General features: G+C 40.7%; 1 protein-coding gene across 2 annotated transcripts in view; it reads right to left on the minus strand.

The window, feature by feature from the left end:
• Positions 1-953: 953 nt before the first annotated feature.
• The window catches only part of LAMA4 (laminin subunit alpha 4), a 145,951-nt gene continuing 122,982 nt past the window's right edge, over positions 954-23,922 (minus strand). For both annotated transcript variants that reach the window (XM_060238312.1, XM_060238307.1), the window contains exons 29-38: positions 17,306-17,470; positions 15,674-15,827; positions 14,339-14,532; positions 13,922-14,111; positions 12,173-12,328; positions 11,219-11,378; positions 9,228-9,358; positions 5,866-5,959; positions 3,322-3,441; positions 954-1,894 (exon numbers count right to left, since the gene is read on the minus strand). In XM_060238312.1, the coding sequence (XP_060094295.1) occupies positions 1,749-1,894; positions 3,322-3,441; positions 5,866-5,959; positions 9,228-9,358; positions 11,219-11,378; positions 12,173-12,328; positions 13,922-14,111; positions 14,339-14,532; positions 15,674-15,827; positions 17,306-17,470 (1,510 nt within the window). In that variant the 3' untranslated portion in view covers positions 954-1,748. The remainder of the gene's footprint in view (positions 1,895-3,321; positions 3,442-5,865; positions 5,960-9,227; positions 9,359-11,218; positions 11,379-12,172; positions 12,329-13,921; positions 14,112-14,338; positions 14,533-15,673; positions 15,828-17,305; positions 17,471-23,922) is intronic.

Raw genomic sequence — 23,922 nt, forward strand, 5'->3', positions numbered from 1 at the left:
CCGGACCACGGCGACTCAGATACAGGACTTCCGTCTTCGTCGGATTTAAATTCAGTCCACTCAGCCTGAGCCACCCCGCCACAGCATGCAATGCTGTGGACAGATCTTCTGGGGTGGAGTCAGACTTGCTGCCCGTCAACAGATAGAGCTGGGTGTCATATTACACAAAGGAGTGAAATAAATGTCCCTTAGACTTGTATTTCTCTCAAGAAGCTATAAACTCCCTTCTTCCTTTAAATATTATGCAAATACATTTGCCAGGCTCTGTCAGCACAGGAACAGAATTTGAGACTGCTTTTAAAAGGTTTTAAGAGGGTGCTCTCCCTGCTGGTATAGTTCGCTCCAGGAGGCCCCAGCTACTGTTGACTTCCTCCTCTGGCCTGCTATCAGGTGCAGGCTTGCAAGGCCCTGAAGTTGCTGCTGGGGCATTTCTAAGCATGGTCTCACCTTTATTCCCTTCCCTATAGCTTCTGAAGGGGTTGCCTGCCTTAGCAGTGTCTGGGCAAGGCTGGTCCCTGCATGTGTCTTTTCTGATGCAGATGAGGGCAGCCCTCATCCCCAGAAATCAGGTATTGGATGTAGTGTGTTAAGATAGTTTAGGAAATATTGTCATGGGGAATTATTGTGTAATAAAAGTATAAGTTTTGAAAATGTTATACCTGATTTTCATTTGTAATGATAATGCCTTTTCTCTGAAGTGAAAATCTTAGCATCCAGGGTGGAATTTTGTAATTTAAATGGACTGCTAAAACAGTAAAATATGCACAAATAATAAGCTTATCTTTGTTTAGAACAAGAAGCAATTCATTACACGTCAGCTGTGGAAACACATTATAAGTGGTTCAAAAGAAAATGAATAAAACTAATTCCAATTATCCTGTGATAACGGTGTTCCCTAATCTAATGAAATAAAGAATATAAAAGAAACTGAATAAAGACTGCCAAGACAATTGTTTGTGAAGCACATCTATTACATAGTTTATTCTGAAAGGTATATTAGCAGATGTATTTGGGACAAATGATGGGCTTGATCCAATTGCACTGTGAGCACAGCAGCTGTGCATGAAGGATCCCAGTAGGTCTTAACTTGTGCATCTGGGCACATGTTTGAGACATTAATGAGAATAGGAGGTCTGCTTGTGTATCCCATTCCCCCAATTAACTCCTCTTTGCCATGCCTTGCAAGCTATTTGCTTTTAAGTATGAGTAATTGGCTTTGGGTATTAAAGGCAGCTGAATGGGGATACTGGAAGTCTTTTTATGCAGATGCTGCACCCCTGGTGCCTGTGGTTCATGCCCAAGATCTACTGGGAATCTGTAGCATATGCAATGAAAGTATTTCTGTTAAGCCTTTTTACTTGATTACATGTAACCATTTCAACAGTCTCAATGACATTGAACAGGGTTCACTATCAAAGACCAGTTTTGAGCAAAGACCCAACTTTGAAGTGCAACTACTGTATTCACCGGGCTTCAGCACACCTAACAGTATAGGTAAACTTAATCCCTTACAACAGAGAGAGCTTCCACATACCTCAGGAAGTTAAGTGCATTGCAGAAAATAAAACATTTTATTTTTTCTTGGCTTTGTTTTTTGGCAGCATACACATTCCCAGTAGTGATTGCAAGCATACTGCTGTACCATGTGCATATACTAAGCAATATACTTTCATTTTCTTGATATTAAATACAGCATCTTCTGTTCCTCCCCTTCAGTGCTGTACAGACCACTGCAGCTCATCAGCTTCTCAGGTGGCAGGACACGTGTTTATACTCACAGCACCACTGACCAAAGCTGCCTTACTGAAACTCACTGGCCTTTCATCAATCGCAAAGTTACGGATACATCCAGTGAAGGACTTGTGGGTAATCAGGCTGAATGTCAGGAGAGACTCTGCAGAAAGGATGAAAAAAATGTAACCATAAATTGTTTAAAAACTAAATAGCTACATGTACCCATACATACTAAATATGGTGATACAAAAAGGGGCAACTGAGTGAAACATGATTTTTTTTAAAAAAAATTATAGTGATGTGGCCAGAATTTTCTCACTTTGATTTCAATAAAATTACTTTGATTTCAGTTACATTTTGATACAATTTTAAATCAATTGCTGAATGTCTGTTGGAAACATTTTTATTAGAAACATTTTTATTAAACTGAAGTTTTAATGATTATTGACTTATTTTGAATGAAAATTTAAACATGTTACTAAATTTATTTATTTATTTGATTTATATCCCACCCTATCCCATATAATCCTTTTCATGAATTGTTTGATCATATGTAGTTAATTCATGGATTAAAGACAATAAAAAAGTGATACCAACATTCAAAAAGCCATGAATCTCCTGCCCTTTTATGTAGACAACAGGTTGTGTAGTGCCTTACAAGGCTTCAGCATAGCTTTTTTCTTCCCTCCTGAGCCATCCAAGCTCTGTGCTGAATGCCCTGTGATGCAGCTGGCCTTTCTGTATTCAACTAAGACTTTCTCGTGTTTTATGTGAAGGTATTCAATACTGTCCCACATTTTTAACACAAAGATAACTTCCAGTAGGGGCAGGAAGCACAGCCATGTGTGGCTATGGCATGGTAAAGATAGATAGATAGATAGATAGATAGATAGATAGATAGATAGATAGATAGATAGATAGATAGATAGATAGATGAGATGGAGGGAGGGAGGGAGGGAGGGAGGAAGGAAGGAAGGAAGGAAGGAAGGAAGGAAGGAAGGAAGGAAGGAAGGAAGGAAGGAAGGAAGGAAGGAAGGAAGGAAGGAAGGAAGGAAGGAAGGAAGGGAGGGTTATGCTGGAAATCTGAAGAGCTGCTCTGTGTCCTCTTTGCACACAGAGGAAACATAATCCTTTCTTTGATCTTGTATGCACTGGATTATAGAAATAAAAGGCAGAAATGGGACATTACAGCATATGCTGTCCCATATTCAGGTAGCACAACAAGCCATGTTTTTGGTATAAAAAAGGAATTCTGTATTCAGCATATTTAAATAGTTATAAACTCAGTGATTAAACTTCAAGCATATGAAACTGTGTGTTGAACATGAGAAATAAATGTAATGATTTAGATCCACTGTTGCAGCTTGTCTGTAACTCTGTCACATTTACAAACTGCTACATTGAAAGTCAATTGAAAAGAGTTTCCATGTTTTGTATTCAATGTTCAGAGAATTGTTGTAATTGAGAGAAAGTTTAGCTTCAGTAAAATAAAGACAGAATTATTAACTGGAAACCATGCTGAGTGAATGAAGAATGCAGGGAATACAGTTTTTATTTTATATGAAAAAAAATGTATTAAAAATGTACCTGGCACTCCTCCAATGAAAACAGGCTCCCTGTGGCCAACTGCTTTTGGATTCAGTGGTCCTACAACATGGTTCACTTCAGAATCTACATCCAGCTGGACCACGTTAGAATCTTTAATAACTGTCATACAAAGCAAAAGATACAGAGCGAATATGGATTGCTGCTCTTCTTTTCATTGCATATGAAATATACATTACTCCAGATATACTTGAAAACTCCCCCAAATCTGAAAAAGTTGGTTCCTTTCATCTCCTGGACCTGCCATCCCACAGTTGTGGATCCCACAGGAATGGACTCAGCATGTGTCCATTCCTGCAAGGCCAGAGTTCAAACATAATTCCCCCATCCTAACAAGCCTTTCAATATTTGTTTTATGGGAAACGACAACAACTAAACAATAGTTGAGGGCTCCAGAAGTCAGGTGGCACAGCTGGGGAAATGCCATTTATTTATTGGCTTTATATCCCGCCCTACCCCACATGGGCTTAGGGCAGTCACAGCATATAAAACATAATATTTGTTAAAACATATGATCTAAAAACAGATTTAATCAGATTTAAAATGGTACAAAACAAGATGGCAGCTTAACAAACAACATTCAAGATGTTAGTCCCAGCACTAGGACTGGTGCTGTGGGCAGGGGAGGTTGAGACAGTTGGACATCTGCCACTTTAGCGAAGGCCTGGTGGAACAGCTCTGCCGTACAGGCCCTGTGGAACTGTAACAGGGCCCTGAGTCAGTTAGGAGTGTGTTCCACCAGGCCAGAGCAGAAATAGCCCTGGCCCTGATTGAGTATAAGTGGACATCTTTTAGACTGGGGGCTACCAGGTGGTGTTGATCAGAAGAGCGCAAGGCTCTCTTGATTCTGTAGGTCGACTTCATTTTTTGACTGGTGCTTCAAAATATTAATTATGTTTTACAAGGCAGATATGTTCCAGGTCTGAAGAAGATTCAAAATGCTGAACAGATCTGGGAGCAGAGTCAAACTTTTTGGAGAGACTGCACAGCTGTCTGTGGTCCAACTGGAATTTTTTCATAAGCATGGGGTATAGAAATCATTTGTGTTCGAGCCCTATGGACACTGTTGCAGGACCTGTTCTCTCCTTGTTGTGTTGTCTTTGAAATTGTTTCCTGTTGTGGATATTGTTAAAAAAATCATACAGTAAACTTTCTGATAATTTTAGTTTAGTGCTACACAGTTGATTGTTCTTTAATAGTTTAGTTATATACAACTATATACAACTAGTTTAGTTATATACAACGTCGACTGCGGGGTGACGATAGAGGTTTACAAGATAATGCATGGGATGGAGAAAGTAGAGAAAGAAGTACTTTTCTCCCTTTCTCACAATACAAGAACTCGTGGGCATTCGATGAAATTGCTGAGCAGAAAGGTTAAAACGGATAAAAGGAAGTACTTCTTCACCCAAAGGGTGATTAACATGTGGAATTCACTGCCACAGGAGGTGGTGACGGCCACAAGTATAGCCACCTTCAAGAGGGGTTTAGATAAAAATATGGAGCACAGGTCCATCAGAGGCTATTAGCCACAGTGTATGTGTGTATATAAAAATTTTTTTGCCACTGTGTGACACAGAGTGTTGGACTTGATGGGCCGTTGGCCTGATCCAACATGGCTTCTCTTATGTTCTTATGTTCTTAACTATGGATTCTTGGTTGCTTTATAGGCTCAGGAAAATGACAATGGGAAGGGCTGTTATAGCTCGTCCCCATTGCAATTCTGAGCTTTTTAAAATGATTTTTTAAAAATTCCCACAGCTGACTTTTTAAAAAGTTCCCTGATTTTTAAAAAGTTCTCACAACTGCTGTTCTGCAGGACAACTGAGTCAGTTCCAGGGACCTTTGATCCAACTTGTCAAATAATGCATCATGTAGTGTGGCTTTCAGGATATGGCTGGAAGACACATGATGCCATTAACCATGTTGAAGTTGAGCAGGTCTGGTTTATGCTGGGATGGGATGGGATTTCCCCTTGGAATATTACTGAAATTTATTTATTTATTAAATTCAATTTCTATCCCACCCTCTCCGCAAGCGGACTCAGGGCAGCTAACAATCAATAGTAAAATACAATTTTAAAAACCAGTAAAATACAGTTTAAACATTTAAAAACATTTTGTGGTGCTAAACAATTTTTGATATGGCGGGATCTTTCTTCTTGCTGTTAGTGATCATATGATGTTTGTAACTTCTCAGCGATGTGAGGTGGCAGTTCTTCCTGGTTAGGTATTGAAGGCCTGCTGGAACAATTCGGTTTTGCAGGTCCTGCGGAATTGAGAAAAGTCTCGCAGGGCCCTTATGGCCTCTGGGAGGTCATTCCACATTTCTGGAGCTACCACTGAGAAGGCCCTAGCCCGTGTGGAACAGAGCCACCTTTATTTACTTATTATTTTCTGTCTCCCCCCCATTTGCTTAACGAAGCATGTATATTCATATTTAAAATGCAATAAACACTCAAGTAATAAAGGATGGAGTTAGTATGTGGTGTGGTTAAGAAGTGGGCTTTTTTAAAAAAAAACTTACCTGTGATTCTGTGCCATCTGCCATCACAGAGATTTTGTTTTGGTGTAACTGAGGTTGAAAAGTCTTTGATTCCATTGTTCAACTTCACAATTACCTAGCAAAACAATTTACATGTTAATGTTTTAGAAATTTAATTTTGCTTCAAAACATTTGACCCACTGTAAAAAGTAAAAAGTTTGACTAATATTTCCATTATTTAAATAGTTATATTGATGCAACCTTCCACATAGGCATATACAGTATATTACCTTCTCACCCTTGAGAGAAGGAGCATCAGGGCCCATTTATTTATTTTTAGTATTTACCTTTTATTAAATCATGGGTTCAATGCATGGAGAGGCGAGTTGCAGTGATCAAAGCTCTTTTATTAGTGATAACAGCATTGCAACAGTTAACTAAGACTGCTCAACTGGGCCAATGGGGCCAAATATATACACAGTAAAGTTCCCACGCTGGGATGCCACTGGGTCATTTCAACAAGCAGGGGCTGTTGATTGGTCTGGGGAAGCAGAGTTTGGATCTTGCTTCCCATTGTTCCCAGTCCCCAAGCTCAGTCCTTTAGGCTCCAATGAGCCAGGCAGGAACTATCCACACACACTAGAAACATGAAGTCAAATGCACAACACGCCTTTTTTTTTTTTTTGTGGCAGGGGATGGACTTTTGTGAATCACTCACTGCTCACCTCTCCAGATATCTGGAGAGGTCAGCAGTGACTCATTTTTATTTATTTTTTTTAAAATAAATTGATTTTATTAAAGTATCAAAAATTTAACAGAGAAAATCATTACCCAAAAATCAATACAAGTACAAAGAAATATCATTTGGACAGAAATACAGAATAGAGAGGCATCACTGTAAATAAATAAAAATTCAAGAATCCAAAAAGATATCTACAATATAAATATCAATCAACAAGTAAACTTTGGGTTTAAAGATGTAGAGAAAGTACAACCAATATAATATTGCCTAAACAAGATGCCCTAGATATTATAGTATTTATGTTTATTACTTATAATAATGTACTTACAGAAGAAAAAATGGATTCCAACAAGAAAAAATAAAATTCATAAACAAGAAACAATGATCTACAAAGATTCATAAACAGCTACATCTTATCATTTATTGTCTCATTATAACATAAAACAATATCTAGTGTTTATTACATTTAGCAGACTTTTGAATGTCACACCTTTGAGTTCTTAGATAACTTGTTAATTTCTGAGTCCAGTAGCACCCTAGAGACCAATGCTATTTCCAAGGGTATAAATTTTTGTGAATCAAAATTTACTTTATGAGGTAATCTTGTTAATCATATCAACAAAATAATATACCAGATTTTATTAAACCATTCGTTTTTAGAAGAGGGTTTTGCCTTGTTCCAATTTGCTGCTATTGCCATCTTAGCAGCAGTGAATAAATTAAAAAAAATTAAAATTAGAACCTATCTGCAGATTCCACAGGCCTTTCAAGTACCCTAGCAAGATTATTTTAAATTCTAGGGTATGTACCTAACATTTCACTAACAAAGAGCACTTTGGTTCTCTAAAACATATATCAGCAAATGAATCCAACTAAATGATGAACGAATATTGGGGAGGTATCATGCAAACAAACCATAGTGATGTATTTCTTTTGAATATGTTAGCTAGGATTTGTGTGCAAAAAAGATCAATACACCTTTGATGAAACAACACAGTATCCGAAGAAGTGAGTAGTGACTCACAAAAGTGCATACCCTTTCACAAATTTTGTTCATCTTTCAGGTGCTACTGAACTCTTGCTCTTTTTTACTAATGCGGTAATGATAATTTATAGAAGCTAACTGAGTCATCTAGATGATCTGCCCTGTCCCTGCCTGCTTGCTCATAAGAATTTTCTGCCACCAGTCCTTCATAAGAACATAAGAGAAGCCATGATGGATCATGCCAGTGGCCCATCCAGTCCAACACTGTGTCACACAGTGGCAAAAAAAAACAACAGGTGCCATGAAGAGGTCCATCAGTGGGGCCAGGACATTAGAAGCCGTCCCACTATTGCTCCCCCAGCACTAAGCACCAAGAATACAGAGCATCACTGCCCCAGACAGAGAGTTCCAACAATAACAATCAAACCTGCTTTGTATATGCAGATCTGTTTGATGGGATCCAACCAAATGTTGAACGAATATTGGGGAGGTATCATGCAAACCAACCGTAGTAATGTGTCTCCAGGTCTTTTGAATATGTTTAGGGCAAATTTGATTGGTGGTGGGCTCTCCTTCCTTGGAGGTTTTTAAAGAGAGGCTAGATGGCCATCTGACAGCAAGGAAGATCCTGTGAATTTAGGGGGAGGTATTTGTGAGTTTACTGCATTGTGCAGGCGGTTGGACTAGATGACCCTGGAGGTACCTTCCAACTCTGATTCTATGATTCTAATATGCTAAGGCTAATAGTAACTGATGGACCTCTGCTCCATATGCTTATCCAATCCCTTTTCATAGGAAACCTTCCATGAACAGGAGCTGTACTTGTAGAAAGGTTGTTCAAACCTAATATTCAAGCCCAAGAAATAAACTGGGTTTGCCCTTTAGAATGTATATATTGCATTTGGAGTGTTCATATTGCTTCATATACAGTGCCTGAATTATTCTTGTAAAAGCCCTATAAGCAGATAAGTAGCTTCTTTTTCCATAGCTGTAATGCAGATGGGGCTAAGGCTGCAAAATAGAATCTTTCCTAAAGGTCACATAGGAAGTTTTTGGCCAAAGTAGGATTTGAGCTTGGACAATCAGCTCATACTGTTGCTTTCCCTACACAGTGTTCAGCTCAAACATTTGCAGAAATCTAAAATTAAAAATAGACTCACAACCTCTAGTATAAATTCTTAGAAAAAACCTTTCTTTTCTGAGGCAATTCTCTTTGACTTCCACTCAAGAAAAGTTCCCCCATCTTTCTCTGAAACAGGGGTCAGTAGACCTCTGATATTTGTTTCACTTGATAACCAAATAATGATCAGCTTGATCTGATAGTGAACTACAACAACAACAAAAAATCACATAACCTGTGTAGTCCATCTGTAGTGGCTATCAATTTCTAATGCTTTGATTAGGTAACAGCCTTCTTTCCTTTAATCTCAACACAAAAATGTTATTGAAGCTATAAATGAAGTATTTTGATGTTATGTTGACTGAAACTGAGGAAATGCAATTGTGATATGTTCTTGCCTTTTGTGGTGAAGTGGGGCTACTTATTTTTTTTTAAAAAACAATGATATTAAATGTGAATTTGATTTGTATACAACATGCTTAAAAGAATGAAGAACCCTTGTTTTAGAGATAAAAGAGATAAAAGCATGAAAGAGAATTATTAGTCCTTTGTCATACCTGCCCTTGTTTCATATGTATGTTCAAAAACTCCCCGTTTACACTGTGTGCATGCATTAGGATTCCTGAACTACTTCGAGGACGAATTTCAAAAACAACTTCAAAATCCAGACCCAAAGTGAAAGATTCATCTGTATGGAAAAGTAAGAACATTCTTTATGAAACAATAATTCTAAAATTAGCCAGTTGTTGCAAACCATGAAAAATAAACCCACTTGATATGAGATCAAGCAGATGGCAAACAGCCATTTGAGAAGATGACATCTTTTGCCTGTATTGCTTACTTTTATATACCAAGTGAATACCTTTTTAGTAATTGATTTCATGTTTTATGGTGTGTGCGTGTGTTAAGTGTAGGGTTGGTTACCTCCAGGTGGTCGCTGGAGATCTCCTGGGATTACAGCTGATCTTCATGGGACAGTGATCAGTTCACCTGGGAAAAATGGACACTTTGGAAGGTGAGCTCTATGTCATTATACTCTATTGAAGTCCCTCCCCTTTTTCAGGCTCCGCTCCCAAATATTTGGGTATTTCCCGACCTGGAGCTGACAATTCTAGTTACATGCCATCAAGTTGCTTTCAACCCTATGTATTAAAGTCCTCCAAAACTTCCTATTGTTAACAGCCTTGCTCAGATCTTTCAAATTTAGAATAGTGGCTTTCTTGATTTAAGTCTATCTCACGTTAGGTTTTCCTCTTTTCCTGCTGCCTTCACCTTCTTATATTGTGATCAAAATATGATCACCTCAGTTTAGTCATTTTAACTTTTAGGGAGAGTTCAGAAACGATTCCTGATCTGATCTAGAACTGACTTGTTTGTCTTTTTTTGGCAGTTCATAGTATCTGTAAAGCTCTCTTCTAACACCACATTTCAAATGAAGCAACTTTCTTCTTGTCAGCGTTCTTCATTGTTCAACTTTCACAGCCATACATAGCAACAGGAAATACTATGGCATGAATTATCTTGATCTTGATCACCACAGTGACACATCTTTACACTTAAGAATCGTTTCTCGCTCCTTCATGGCTGCCCTTCCCAGTCTCCTTCTATTTCTTGGTTATACTCTTTATGGTAGTTTTATTGAAATGTTGATCTTATTTGGCCTTTTCTGCTTTGTTGACTATGATTGTTAATCTGTTTTGTAGCCTCAGGATTGCCACCACTGAGTTGGGAAATTCTTGGAGATTTGTAGGTTGAATCTGGAGAAGGTGGGATTCGGGAATGAGTGGGTTCTCAGCACAGTATAATACAATTGAATTCACATTCCAAAGCATCCATTTTCTTCAGGGGAACTGATCTCTGTTGTGTGGAGATCAGTTGTAATTCTGGGAGATTTCTAGACCCTATCTGGGGGTTGGTAACCCTAGCCTCAGGCAATTTTCATCTGTTCTATTATTTGTTCTGAACTTGGTCACATATTAAAAACAGTTTATATATTTTTTTTCAAAATAAACACCAACATTTATGGATAGATTCACAGCACTAGAACAAAGACACTACTTTGTGTTAGTGCTAAACAGACCAAGGGACTGGCATAGAAATGGTGTTACTATTACCTTGATAATCTGCTAACAATATGAAGAGTGTGTACAAAGGAGGACAAATTCCTAAATTGTCCCTAACATTCCTAAATTGCTATTATGACCATAGGAGAGCCCCCATGATTTTGTGCATATTCATCAATATTGGCTCAAAGTGAGACCTTTTCTGGTTGGGGGCATAGTTCAATAACTTTGGCCTGTTTGCTTGACATGATTCCCCCCCCCCCCCCACCAGCTGCTGAGGCACAAAAGGCTGTTTCTGCTACTATGGGTAAAAGTAATTTCTAGGATCCTGTTAGCTGAGGATTACAACTGAGATCCTTTATTTGATGTGTTCAATGAATAAATAAAATATATTGTTGTAATTTTGTTTTGTTTTTCACCCCTCTAATAGACAAATAATTTCAATATTGGATGTTATTTGCTAAAACAGTCACAGTACACATTACCAAGAATAATATATCCTCCTTCAGATGAAAAATATGTTCCTTCCTCTAATGGTCCTTCAAAACAAGGAGTTACACTAAATGTCTGTGAAGGAGACATGATTGGCCTTCCATTAAGCTGTAAACTGCCAAGACACCCACTGAAACTATAGACTGAGTTAATCTGTAAAAAACAAAAGAAAGATAAAATGGAGATTAAGTTTCATGGCTATCTAAGAAAGACACACATCCTTTGGTCCTTCCCTGTTTGTCAACTCTACAGTTGTTTATGAATCATATGAATACAGGTCTTCATTTTAGTAAAGGGATCCAAAGCCAAGAAGAATGGAAGGAATTCAAAATAATAACAGCAAGTTTTTCTTGAGCTCTGCTTGGTGTCAAAGTGCCTAACTAACATTCTAACAGTTCCATCTTATGCCAAGTTATATCCTTCTATGTCCATTAACTTCAGTGATTTTAGAAGGGCATAGCTTTGCTTAGGAGGTGCTGAAAGTTATGTTCAGAGGATTCAGAGTATACTTCTGACACAGCTTGCAAATAGTAGCCATCCAGAATCTATCAACAGATTCAAATGTATTCCATCTAACTGCCAAAGTCTTCTCAGGGATATAGAGCTTTGTAAAATGCATCTAGCATCTCTTTCCTATAGATCATTCCTGAGGAAGAATCTATTAATATTTACTGCATTGCAGAATCCTATAGTTGTCAAATCCTTTAGTTGTTTACCTGCTTCCATTCAATGTTTTGGAAGTGGCCCTAAGTCTCCGCTGTCTGGCAACCCTAAATGGTGGTTTAGACCTTGTGAGGTAGTATCAGGTGTTTTTGCTTGTCATTCTCCAAAGTGCATTTTGTTTAAAAAATTGAATTGTCTGTATCTAATTAAATGATTACATTGATTTTTGTTATCTTCTTAATAAATAATGTATGTCTTATTGTGGAAAAAAAATCTACTTTCACCTGGATATTTTTGGCAGCTTTTCCTGGTGCCACACCCCCTACATAAAAGGGTGTAGTGACTTGCCATGTGTTGTCAAAAGAAGGAAGATTTTCTTCTAATACTCGGAGACCATCAATTACCAAACGACCAGTATTTTTTTCTCGAACGAACATTATCTTTCAAGGGGGGAAAAGCAAAATGTTTAGTGTAAATAGACTAGGAAATTAATAATTATACAACAAATATAAATCTGAATAAAACATCATGGGATTTATTTGGCAACACTGAAGTCTTCCTTCTGGGATAACCCTTCATCCACTTGCTTAAATATAAAAGGCTCATGATCAAACACTTCATTTTATATTCAATTAAATGTAAAAGGCTCATGATCAAACACTTCATTTTATATTCCATACAATAACACAACAAAATTGAATGTGTCTTAGCTTCCCTAAAGTGTATGCGGCCAGATCTTGTACACTCATGGAACAGTTTGGGGAAAATTTGCAAAGGACTGGAACCTTAGAGTGCAATTCTAAACAGAGTTACACTCCTCTAAGCCCACTGACTTCTCTGTTTAGGATTGCACTGCTGATCATACTTGTCCTTACCACATTTGAATTTTCAAGCTTCTGTTAGTTTTCATTTGCTCAAGCTTATCTCAGATTTCTCAGCATTGCTACTTTGATGAAGAGAAATCTGCAGTTGCACTTTGTATATTTCACTGGTTGGATGTAAAATATCTGGAGGAAGGCAATCTATAGTGAGGTCCTCTGTGAGTGAAAGAATACTTTTGAATACAGCCCAGTATATAGTTTTGCAAAAGGCAGCTCTACTTACTAGTACTTTACAAGAGTAGGATGGATTCATCCTGTAATTTTTTAAACAAATGAAAGTAATAAATTAGCAAGAAACCCTCAAAAAACAATATTTTGATGACCACATGATCGTTTGTTTGTTGAACTGCTTAAAACAATCAAATGGCACCAGATTCTTATTATTTATTTAATGCAAAAGTAATTGCTTACTGGAGAAAAACAGTTGTTTGAATTCAGCCTGATTAGATCATGAATGATTTGCAAATTTTATATTTTCCCCCAGATCTGTATATTATGGCTTGGTGGGTGAATATATGAGAGAACTTGCTGGGTTAGGGAATTATTTATCTTTCAGTGGAAGGTGCTGCTGAACACAGATCTTTCTTCCCCACTCCCAACGGCATTATGTGGTGATATCTTATTGCAATAAATCCCCAACAGCCTAACCCTCTCCCCCTTTTTTGTTAGAAAGGCAATTTCCTAAATTATATGTTTTCTTTTTCAAACTTACATTGTGCCACTGGTCATCATTGTACTTCTCTGGGCTCCTAATTCTTAATTTTCAGTGGCCACTATTAAACAGAGAGAGGAAGGGGCAAAACCACTCTTCTCACCTCTTCTGTCAGTTGAGCTGCACTGATAGCAGAAGGAGGAGTAAAAACTCTCATTTCCTTCCCCCTCCCAGGTACAGTCCCTGACCCACAAAGCTGTTAGTGCACCTGGGTTCCATGACCCAGGAATCATCTTTCCCAGGGTTAGACTAGACTGCTGTGGGGGGGAGGGGGGCAGAAGAAGGAAGAAATTTGCAGTTCTGGTGCTGATGGATTGCTGGTTCTAACCATGATTTGGGGTGATATCTTATTGCAATAAATCCCCAACAGCCTAACCCCCTCCCCCTTTTTTGTTAGAAAGGCAATTTCCTAAATTGTATGTTTTCTTTTTCAAACTTACATTGTGCCACTGGTCATCATTGTACTTCTCTGGGCTCCTAATTCTTAATTTTCGGTGGCCACTATTAAACATAAAAACTAGACGTCCATGGGCCATAAAAAGGGCCATAAAATCTTCTTCTTCTTGATCAGAGACATAGAAGATCATTCCATGGGAAGAGTGAGTCTTCAGACTAATGGAGAACTGAGATCTGTTAAATAAAAATTGTATTTTATTATATGAATGGGCATTCATACAAAGCAGAAGAAAATATGCAAATAGAATACAAAGAAAAATACTGATGTCAAAAACTATTCTGTTTAGCTTACTTGCTTCGGCAGCACACATACATATACTATACTATTCTGTTTAGCTTAGTATAAAAATGCTGAATAGGTGTAAAAAGTGTATTGCACTAGTATTACTTGCTCACTATACCTTTTGCTGAAATCTTTCGGTAAGTAACTGAATTCCTGCCGACTATTTGCTGTTCCCCCAAATAGATACACATGTTCCTTTGCCTTCGGGGTGCTTGAGAAGTGGCAGTGTGGGTCCACTTGAGTTCCCAGAGCTTGATCTGTTTTTTTCATGCCAGTTGGAAACTGTGAGCTTTCTTCATTGTCTTTTCCAACCTTAATACAAAGAAAGTCATAAAGAACTGCTGCAGTTTGTATTCTGCCTACTTTTATGCATTTTAGGTTCAGTCCACCTCTATTACTACTAGAATTAAATCAAACACATCAGCAGCCATATCTAGTCTAGATTCCCCCTCCCCCACCAAGGTGAAAGAAGTATCTCAGTCTCCTGGTTTAGCAATACAGCAAACAAATAGGAAGGCAGGAAGCATCCTGTGAAAATAGGGGTGTAAAAAGAACATCAGGGTTGCCTGCCTCCAGTTGAGTCTGGAAATCCTCTGGAATTATAAGTGATCCACAGACAACAGAGCTCAGTTCCCATGAAGAAAATGGCTACTCTGAAGGGTGGACTAAATGGTATTATATCCAGCTGAGTCCTTCCCCTCCACAAACCCTGCCATCCCCTAAATTTCCAGGAATTTCCCACCCAGATAACAATCTATCCCACTCTTTATTATTTGTATTAGCTTGCTTTTACTGCATTACTTTCTACTTTTGTGATTCCGTTCTTGTTTGCATTCTTCATGACACATATCTGATACTTCTTTTGCATTGTTTCTGATTTTTGTTATGGTTATATTGCATTGTTTAGTGGGTGACAGCATCGCTTTACACTGTGCAATCTGCCTTGGAATCACAAAGAAAGGTAAACTAGCAATAAAGTACATAAACATATGTATTCTTTACAAACTATATTATTCAGTCCACAGTTTTTGTTTTCTTTGCAAGACTGACAATTGTGTTGTAAGCCTGTTCCCAGAAGATCACTGACTGCCAGTCATGGAGAGATCAGATTCCTTAAGGCTTACAAAGAATACATAAAGTTAACATTTGGAGTGCAGAAGGAAGAATTATTCAGGATGATCATGAAATCTTTAAAGAAAATTCATCACACCTGGATAATTGATTGAATTTTGGCTAGAAATGCATATTGCTTCTTTACTGTATGGTTTATTGATTCTCTCTAGGGGGAATCATACATGTATGATCATTCAAGTATAGTTTCAAAACAGCTGAATGGGCTAACCTGCTATACAGAAGTCTATTATTTTTGGAAGCTATGAATTCTGGTATATTAATGACATTGTTTATCTGATTACATGCTATTATTTTAATGCAATTGGTATATATGACTAACTTGTTTATCGTGGCTTCCTTTGGATTTGGATGAATTTTTTCTTTTCTTGTGTAAAAGGGCCATCGGAGGAGATTCAACAGGGCATCCATAAAGGGATACTTGGACCTTTTCAGAGTAACGTTGGAAGTCTTCCACTTCAACATCTCGATCCAACCTGTATTTTTAAAATAGGAATAATATTATTACAAATATCCAACTATGATTTGGCAAACAGAGATTTTTTCCCATCCTTTAAAAACTTTAAATTAATTTTTAAAATTAAAAGAGGTCTTGTTTTTAAGATACACATATGCATTAACATACATTACTGGAAAAAAAGATGAATGGGAAAACAAAGTCTTTGCTTTTCTTTGGCCAACGACAGTAAAATATTGCATCTGCAGTCTACCTCCTCTGGGTCACAATCTGTGTTATTACGATATAAATTAGATCCCATTTCAGTTCCATGGTAGAAAGTTGAGAAAACACAGAACTGGTTGTGGATTAGAGGCTTTGTGACTTAAAAGTGCAAGCCATTGGCAAGTACCTGGTTTACCTTACAGAGGCAATCTAGTGGTTTAGCAGAATAGCAAGAGTATTTCCCAGTATGTTTTACATTTTTGTTCATGCATTCATTACATTCTTCAGCCCCATCCTATCCAGATTTAAATACACCTTTAGGAACAATGATAAAATCAGGATATTGGCTTGAGACTATACTTGGGCACAACAACTCAGGGAGGTAAGTTAGGCTGAAAGTATGTGATTGGTCCAAAATCACCCGGTGAGCTTCCACAGTGAGATGCGGATTCAGACTTGGGTCTCCTGGACCATACTCTGAAGCTCTAACCACTGGACCACAGTGGCTTGCATAAGGTGGCTGCTGTTGAACAGTAGCAAGCAGCCAGGTCTAGATGAGTCCTGAAAGTTGGGGGGTATCAAGTTACCAGAGGCTGCTTCCCAACCTAGGGTTGCCAGCCTCACCTGGGACCTGGAGATCTCCCGGAATTACAACTGAACTCTAGATTCAGAGATCTGTCTCCCTGGAGAAAATGACTGCTTTGGAGGATGACTCTATGGCATAATATCTAGCTGAGGCCTCTCCCCTTCACAAATACCTACCCTCTTCAGCCTCCACCCCCAAATCTCTAGGAATTTCCCAATCTGGATCTGGCAACCCTAGTCAGGCCTGGCCTCAAAGGCCAAACTGGGTCTGAGAAGGGCCCTGCCTATCCCCCTTGCCTTTTATTGACATGAGCCCAGTTTGGATACTGTGGTTGCCTAGCAACAGCCACTGAGCAAATCTGTTTGTTAAAACTACAGGTGCTCCTTTTATCATTTTAGGCCTTGTTGTACTCCCAGATGAATTAAAAAAAAAATTCACATTTTTCTGCATATGTGAGGCCCTTTTCAGATAGATCTGTCTTACCCATTGACAGCTCCAGTAACCAGATTTCAGTATCCAAATATTTGGCTTTGGTATTAGAGTATAAGATATTTATTTTAGGTTGGCATTGAAACTTGCTCCCAGTTTGGAGCTAAACCAGCACTTCAACCCAGAAAGGTTAGACTTCATGAAAAAAATTGGGGAAGGGGGACTCTGCTACACCCTGGCTAATGAAAAAGGACTCATACCAGTTGAAGTGCACCTACCTTGTTAAATAGGCATTGCTTATACAGCCAGTGAAGTTGGCATATTCGGTACTGATGGAAGAGCCACCAAAATAGAACTTTTTGGGGCTTACAGGCTTTTCCTCTGTTTTGTCTTTTGCTGAATTCTTTGTGCTTTGCTTTTTTTCATCAACCAATAGCTCAAGTCTGCAAGGAAAAAAAACCTATGGTTTTTATAAACAATCTTCATAGTAGATAGATTCAAGTGGGCAGCCGTGTTGGTTTGAAGCAGTAGAACAAAGCAGGAATCAAGTTTCACCTTTAAGACCAACCAATTTCTAAGCTTGCGTGCGCTCTCTTAAGCACACTTCATCAGACGAGGGGATCAGGTATTGTGAGCTGAAATACAAGCAGTCTGGCAAACTAACTGGTCACATGGTCACATAAAAGAAGCGTGGCTAGGCCATTTGGTCTGGATAGCCATAAAAGGTAATAAAATTCTCTGCCAAATGGTGTTTGTGCAAATCTAGGTGAATCACAAAAGGACATGTATATCCAGCTTGTAGTCCACCCAATCAACTTATCAACATCAATCTATACATATTAAACATCATTCTAGTCTGCAATTAGAAAACAACAATACATAAAATTAAAATGGATTGAGTATATGTAATGAGATAAATAGCCAATATCCCTTATTTGAGTATGTCAATATAAAACATTATTCTGATACACTATTATAAAAGAGAAATACATTGGAATACTGTGGATGTATAGCTATACTCACTGAGAGTGGGTTTAGCATCTGTAATGAGATAAAAAACAATGTCCCTGTTCAGTCCTGGAGAGGTGTTTGTTTCAAGTTTCATAATAATTTGTAATTCAGCAATTTCTCTCTCCATTCTGTTCTTGAAGTTCCTTTGCAGTAAAACAGCTACCTTGAGATCACCCATTGAATGCTTTGGAAGGTTAAAGTGCTCTCCTACAGATTTCTCAGTTCTATAATTCCTAATGTCAGATTTGTGCCCATTTATCCTTTGGCATAGGGTTTGTCCTGTTTGCCCTATGTAGAGAACTGGAGGGCATTGTTGGCATTTAATGGCATATATAATGTTGGAAGATGAACAACCTTCATAGTGTTTTTGCAGAGCTGAAGTTTGAAGAACAAGTCACTAGGTGGCACTATTAACAAAGAGTGTGTTCTGAAAGAAGTAGTGCCGTGAGCATATGAAGTCACAATATACATCGACCACATCTTAGACAAGGTACATGCAGTGGGCGAAATCTTATTGAGTTACTATCATATTTCAGGGGAAACGTAAGAACATAGGAAGAGCCCTGCTGGGTCAGACCACTGGTCCATCTAGTCTAGAATTCTGTACACATAGTAGCCAACCAACTGCTTCCAGGAAGCTCACAAACAGGATGACTGCAACGGCATCCTCCTGCCCATGCTGCCCAGCAAAGGGTACAAAGAGACTTGCTGCTTCTAGTACTAGAGAGAGTATATCTCTATCATGACTAATAGCCATTGATAGCCCCATACTCCATGAATTTGTTCACTCACCTTTTTAAACCGTCCAAGTTGGCACCATCACCACCTCTTGTAGCAGCAACACCACTGTGAGAAGAACATTTTTTTCTGTCCTGACTCTCTCCTTCTTTAACTTCAGTGAATGACCCCAGGTTCTAGTATTATTAGGAGAAAATCTCCCTGTCCACTCTCTTTACACCTGCACAATTTTATAGACCTCTGTCATCTTTCTCCCAACTCACATTTTTCTAAGCGTTTTAACCAATCCTCATAGGGCAGTTGCTGCAGCCTCTGACCATTTTAGTTGCTCTTTTCTGCACATTTTCAAGCTCTACAGTATCCTTTTTGGGGGTGTGGTATCCAGAACTTTACACAGTATCTCAAATGTGGTCTCACCATAGATTTATATAAGGACAGTGTGATGGTGCCAGTTTTAAAGAGCAAGATGGCGGCAGGCACGGAGCGCTGGTGCTAGGCTCCTGCCGATTAAGAACTTTATTGCCGCCACACCCTGTAATTCCTGTACTGGAAAAGGAGTAAAGTAGGTGCTACTGTGGTCGAACTACAGGCTGCAGGAAAGAAGCTGAGACTGTGCATGGACTGCTATTAGCAAGAAAACAGGAAAAAAAGAGACACCTACGATCGTTCCGATTCGGCCTAGCAACACGGAGGCAGACCTTGGGGTGGAGTGAGTGGCTGCCTGGCAACAGGGAAGCGGCGATGACCCAAGCAGGGTAGCCGAGTGAGGAGGGGCAGAGTTGTGAGTGGTGGAACTGGCGGTGTTGGTTGCTGTGGTGGAGTGCTCGCGGTGGTCGAGTGAGGCTTCCAACCCCCCCTTCCCCCTTTCCAGCCGACAAGGAATTATTTCCAATTTTACAGTCGCCCCCTGCTTGCCTGCCCGGTCGACGGAGCCGTGCCTGCCACACCCCAGACCCTGGCCACTGGCCCTGCGGCAAGTCTACCGCAGCAGCAAGTTTCTTATGGCGCACCTGGACCCCGGCCGTTGGCCCTGCGATGAATCTGCTGTAGCAGCAATTTACATCTGCATTGGACCAGCGTTGCCTGGCTGCTGGTGACTCCTTGAGTTGTCGGCGGCAGCTGTGACTCCCGAGCGGGGACTGTGTTCGGTGGCATTGCTGTCCTCACGGTCGGTGGTGCCAATGTGCTGGGCCGGTGGGGACCCTGATATCGTCCCTTATTGTCCTGCTTGGGCTGGGCTTGATTTGGAGGTGTGGTGTATGGGCTTCCGCCAGGGGGACCTCAGCGCCTGGGGAGCACAGAGAGGATCTCTGTCCCCTTCGTGCTCACTGGGCTGTCGACTGGTAGAGCTGACCTTGTTTTTCATTGTTATTATTGAAGCACTTTAATTACCAGCACTTTATTCCCATTACCATCTAACACTATTGCCTTATTGCTGATGATGAGCTATTTATAGTTTAGCTGCTAAATCTTACGGAACCTATTATATTAGTGGTTGATTGATGTTGGGATGAAATAATCTGGGGGAATTAAATTTGGGTTAAATTTATTATTATTGAATTAATTAGCTATTAGAAAACTGATTAATATTGGCTGATTAAGTTAGGAGTGCAAATTAGGAAGTAGGGGGGATTCAGAACTTTAGCTTTAAGGGATAATTCATTAGCTAATTGATCAATGGACTACATTAAGGGTTTTAAAATTAATCAGCCATTTAGGGAGGTTAAATTGGCAGGGTTGATAGAGTGATTGGGGGGGGGGGCTCCTAGTTAGCATGGGCAGTGGTGACAGAGACAGAACTGGAATACAGGATCATTACAGTGCATCCTACATTGGTTTGAGGTGACTGTGGAGACCAGTGGGGTATCCCGGGGAGGGGAAGTTATGATGGTGGGAACAGACATAAATGTAACGAAAGGCAGCAGAGACATGTCGGTTCTCAGCCCCGTTCCATCCCAGTGGTGACAGGGGGTAAGGCCAGGCTGAATTACTCGCCTCCATCACTGGTGTTATGCAATGCCAGGTCCATAATAAGACCTCAATCCTTTGGGACTTTCTGTGTGAACAGGATATGGACCTGGCATGCGTAACTGAGACCTGGGTACGCGATGGGGAGACGGTAGCCCTCTCTCAAGTAGCGCCCCCCCAGGATACTCAGTCTTTCACCAGTCACGGACCAGCGGGCGGGGGGGGAGAGGAGTGGCACTATTCATATAGGAGGCTTACTCCTTCTGGGCTCTGCCAACGCCAGAGATCGATGGCATTGAATGTGCGGGTCTGAAGTGGGATGTAGGAGAGGGTTTGGCTATCTGGCTGGTGCACCGATCGCCTAATGCACCAGCCAGTGCCTTATCGTCCCTGATGGAGGCCGCAACAGGCTGGGCGTTGGAACATCCAAGGCTTTTAATCCTGGGCGATTTCAACGTCCATGCCGATGATACAAACTCCAATCGGGTGATGGACCTAGTGTCATCCATGGCTATGCTAGGACTCTCTCAATTTGTAGCTACACCCACACATCAGGCCGGGCACATGCTGGATTTGATCTTTGCGTCGAATTACTGCTGATGCAGTGCCATGGTTGGACCACTATGTCCTGAAGGCCCGTATGGATGTACCACCCCAAACCCGTTTAGGCGACGAGCGTATTTTATCTCGCCCAAGGAATCTAATGGACCCAATACGGTTCCAGAGGGAACTGTGGGATCCTGGCCCCCTGGCGACTCGCTTGATGACATGGTTGAGCTATGGCAAAATTGGCTCACCATGGCCATTGATGAGATTGCTCCTCGGCGCCCTCGGTGCCCTCTGCGCCCCCGCTCAAAGATGGCACCATGGTACAACATGGATTTGCGATTGATGAAATGGAGGCTCAGACAACTGGAGAGGCAATGGCGGCGGACTCACGATGAAGCAACCAGAACATCTTATAGAGAGTATATGAGATCCTATGAGACGGCAGTCAAAGTCACAAAGAAAGTTTACTTTGCGGCCAACATTGCATCTGTAAATTCACGCCCGGCACAATTATTTAGTATTATTCGGACTCTTACAACTCTGCCACAAGGCAGACCAAATCACAGGGAATTGGAGATAGGCTGTGAGGCCTTTGCAACATTTTTCGCGGATAAAGTCTTGTTGTTCTGCTGCGACCTCCCTGCCACAATTGAAACAGTAAGTGAACTCGAGGCTCTGTGCCTGTTTTCGGGATCAGCTCTAGTCAGTTTTACAACACTCAGCTTGGAGGAAGTTGACAGAATCCTCACAACTGTACGCCCAACAACATGTGATTTGGACCCTTGCCCATCCTGGCTGATTAAAGCATGCCAGATGGAGCTCCAATATCCTGTACGGGATATTGTAAATAGGTCCCTCTCAGATGGGCTTTTTCCAGAGCCTATCAAAGAGGTGATAGTCCATCCCCTCTTGAAAAAACCAACACTAGATCCAGCCGAATTGGCACACTATCGGCCGCTTTTGAATTTACCCTTTTTGGGTAAAATTATTGAGAGGACAGTAGCGCTACAGTTGCAGAGTTTTCTGGAGGATGCTTCCATTCTAGACCCACACCAGTCTGGCTTTTGCCCGGGCCATGGGACGGAGACAGTGCTGGTTGCCTTAGTGGATGATCTCCAGCGACAACTGGATCGTGGCGGGTCAGCAATACTGTTGTTGTTGGACCTGTTGGCAGCGTTCGACGTGGTCGATCACCGGTTGCTGGTTCACCGCCTCACTGACATGGGGATTCAGGGGTTGGCCTTGCAATGGCTTTCCTCTTTTCTCTGTGGTCGGGGATAAAGGGTGGTGATTGGGGGACAATCGTCCCAGAGCCATCTGCTTAATTGTGGGGTGCCCCAGGGGGTGGTGCTCTCCCCGATGCTGTTTAATATCTATATGCGCCCCCTTGCCCAGATTGTCTGGAGATTTGGACTGGGTTGCCATCAGTACGCTGATGACACCCAGCTCTATCTGCTGATGGATGGTCGGCCTGCCTCCGCCCCAGAAAATCTGGCCCTGGCGCTACAAGCCGTGGCGGGGTGGCTCAGGTTGAGTCGTCTGAAGCTGAATCCAACCAAGACAGAAGTCCTTTGTCTGAGCCACGGTGGCCTGGGAAGGGAAATCTCTCTACCAGCCTTTGATAGGGCGCTACTGATATCGGCGCCCAAAGTCAAGAGCTACTGGAGCCCACATTGGCTATGGAGGCCCAGATAGCAGCCACTGCGAGATCCGCCTTTTTCCACCTTAGGTGGGCACGACCGTTGGCTCCCTTCCTAGAGCACAGTGACTTAGTAACAGTGATGCATGCAACAATCACCTCGAGACTAGACTACTGTAATGCCCTCTACATGGGGCTGCCCATGTCCCGAATCTGGAAGCTGCAGCTGATGCAGAATGCAGCAGCCAGGCTGCTATTGGGTCTACCTATTTGGGACCATATATAGCCGGGGCTGCAGAGACTGCACTGGCTGCCAATAGTATTCCGGATTCACTACAAGGTGCTGGTTATTACCTTTAAAGCCCTATATGGCTGAGGGCCTGCCTACTTTAAGGACCATCTCTCCCCATATATTCCCCAGAGGGTACTCAGATCTGGATCACAAAACCTATTAGTAATCCCAGGGCTGAGGGAGGCGAGATTGAAGGCTACTAGAGAAAGCCTTCTCTATTGCGGCCCCCCACTGGTAGAACCAACTCCTGGATGATGTTAGAACCTTGCGGGACCTTGCCCAGTTCTGCAAGGCCTGCAAAACAACATTATTTCGAATGGCCTTCAACCAAAGTACATAGATGCCCAACACCACTGAATGTATGGCATGGAATTTAGCACCAAAACTGTTGTTTTAAAATTGTATTAATAATTTTAAATTGTAAACTGTTTTAATTTTTAACTGATTATTATTGTGATTGTTCTTACTGGTTTATTGTTGATATTACAATGTTGTTAGCCGCCCTGAGCCTGCTTCGGCGGGGAGGGCGGGATATAAATATGAAAAATAAACAAATAAATAAATAATTCTCTGTTCCTTTTCTAATTATGACCAGCATAGAATTGGCCTTTTTGCACAGAAGCTGCACACTGGGTTGATATTTTTGCTGAGCTATCCACTACCATCCCAAGATCCCTTTCATGGTCTGTTGCTGCCAG

Source organism: Heteronotia binoei, chromosome 1 (assembly GCF_032191835.1).
Source record: "Heteronotia binoei isolate CCM8104 ecotype False Entrance Well chromosome 1, APGP_CSIRO_Hbin_v1, whole genome shotgun sequence".
Classification (NCBI taxonomy): domain Eukaryota; kingdom Metazoa; phylum Chordata; class Lepidosauria; order Squamata; family Gekkonidae; genus Heteronotia; species Heteronotia binoei.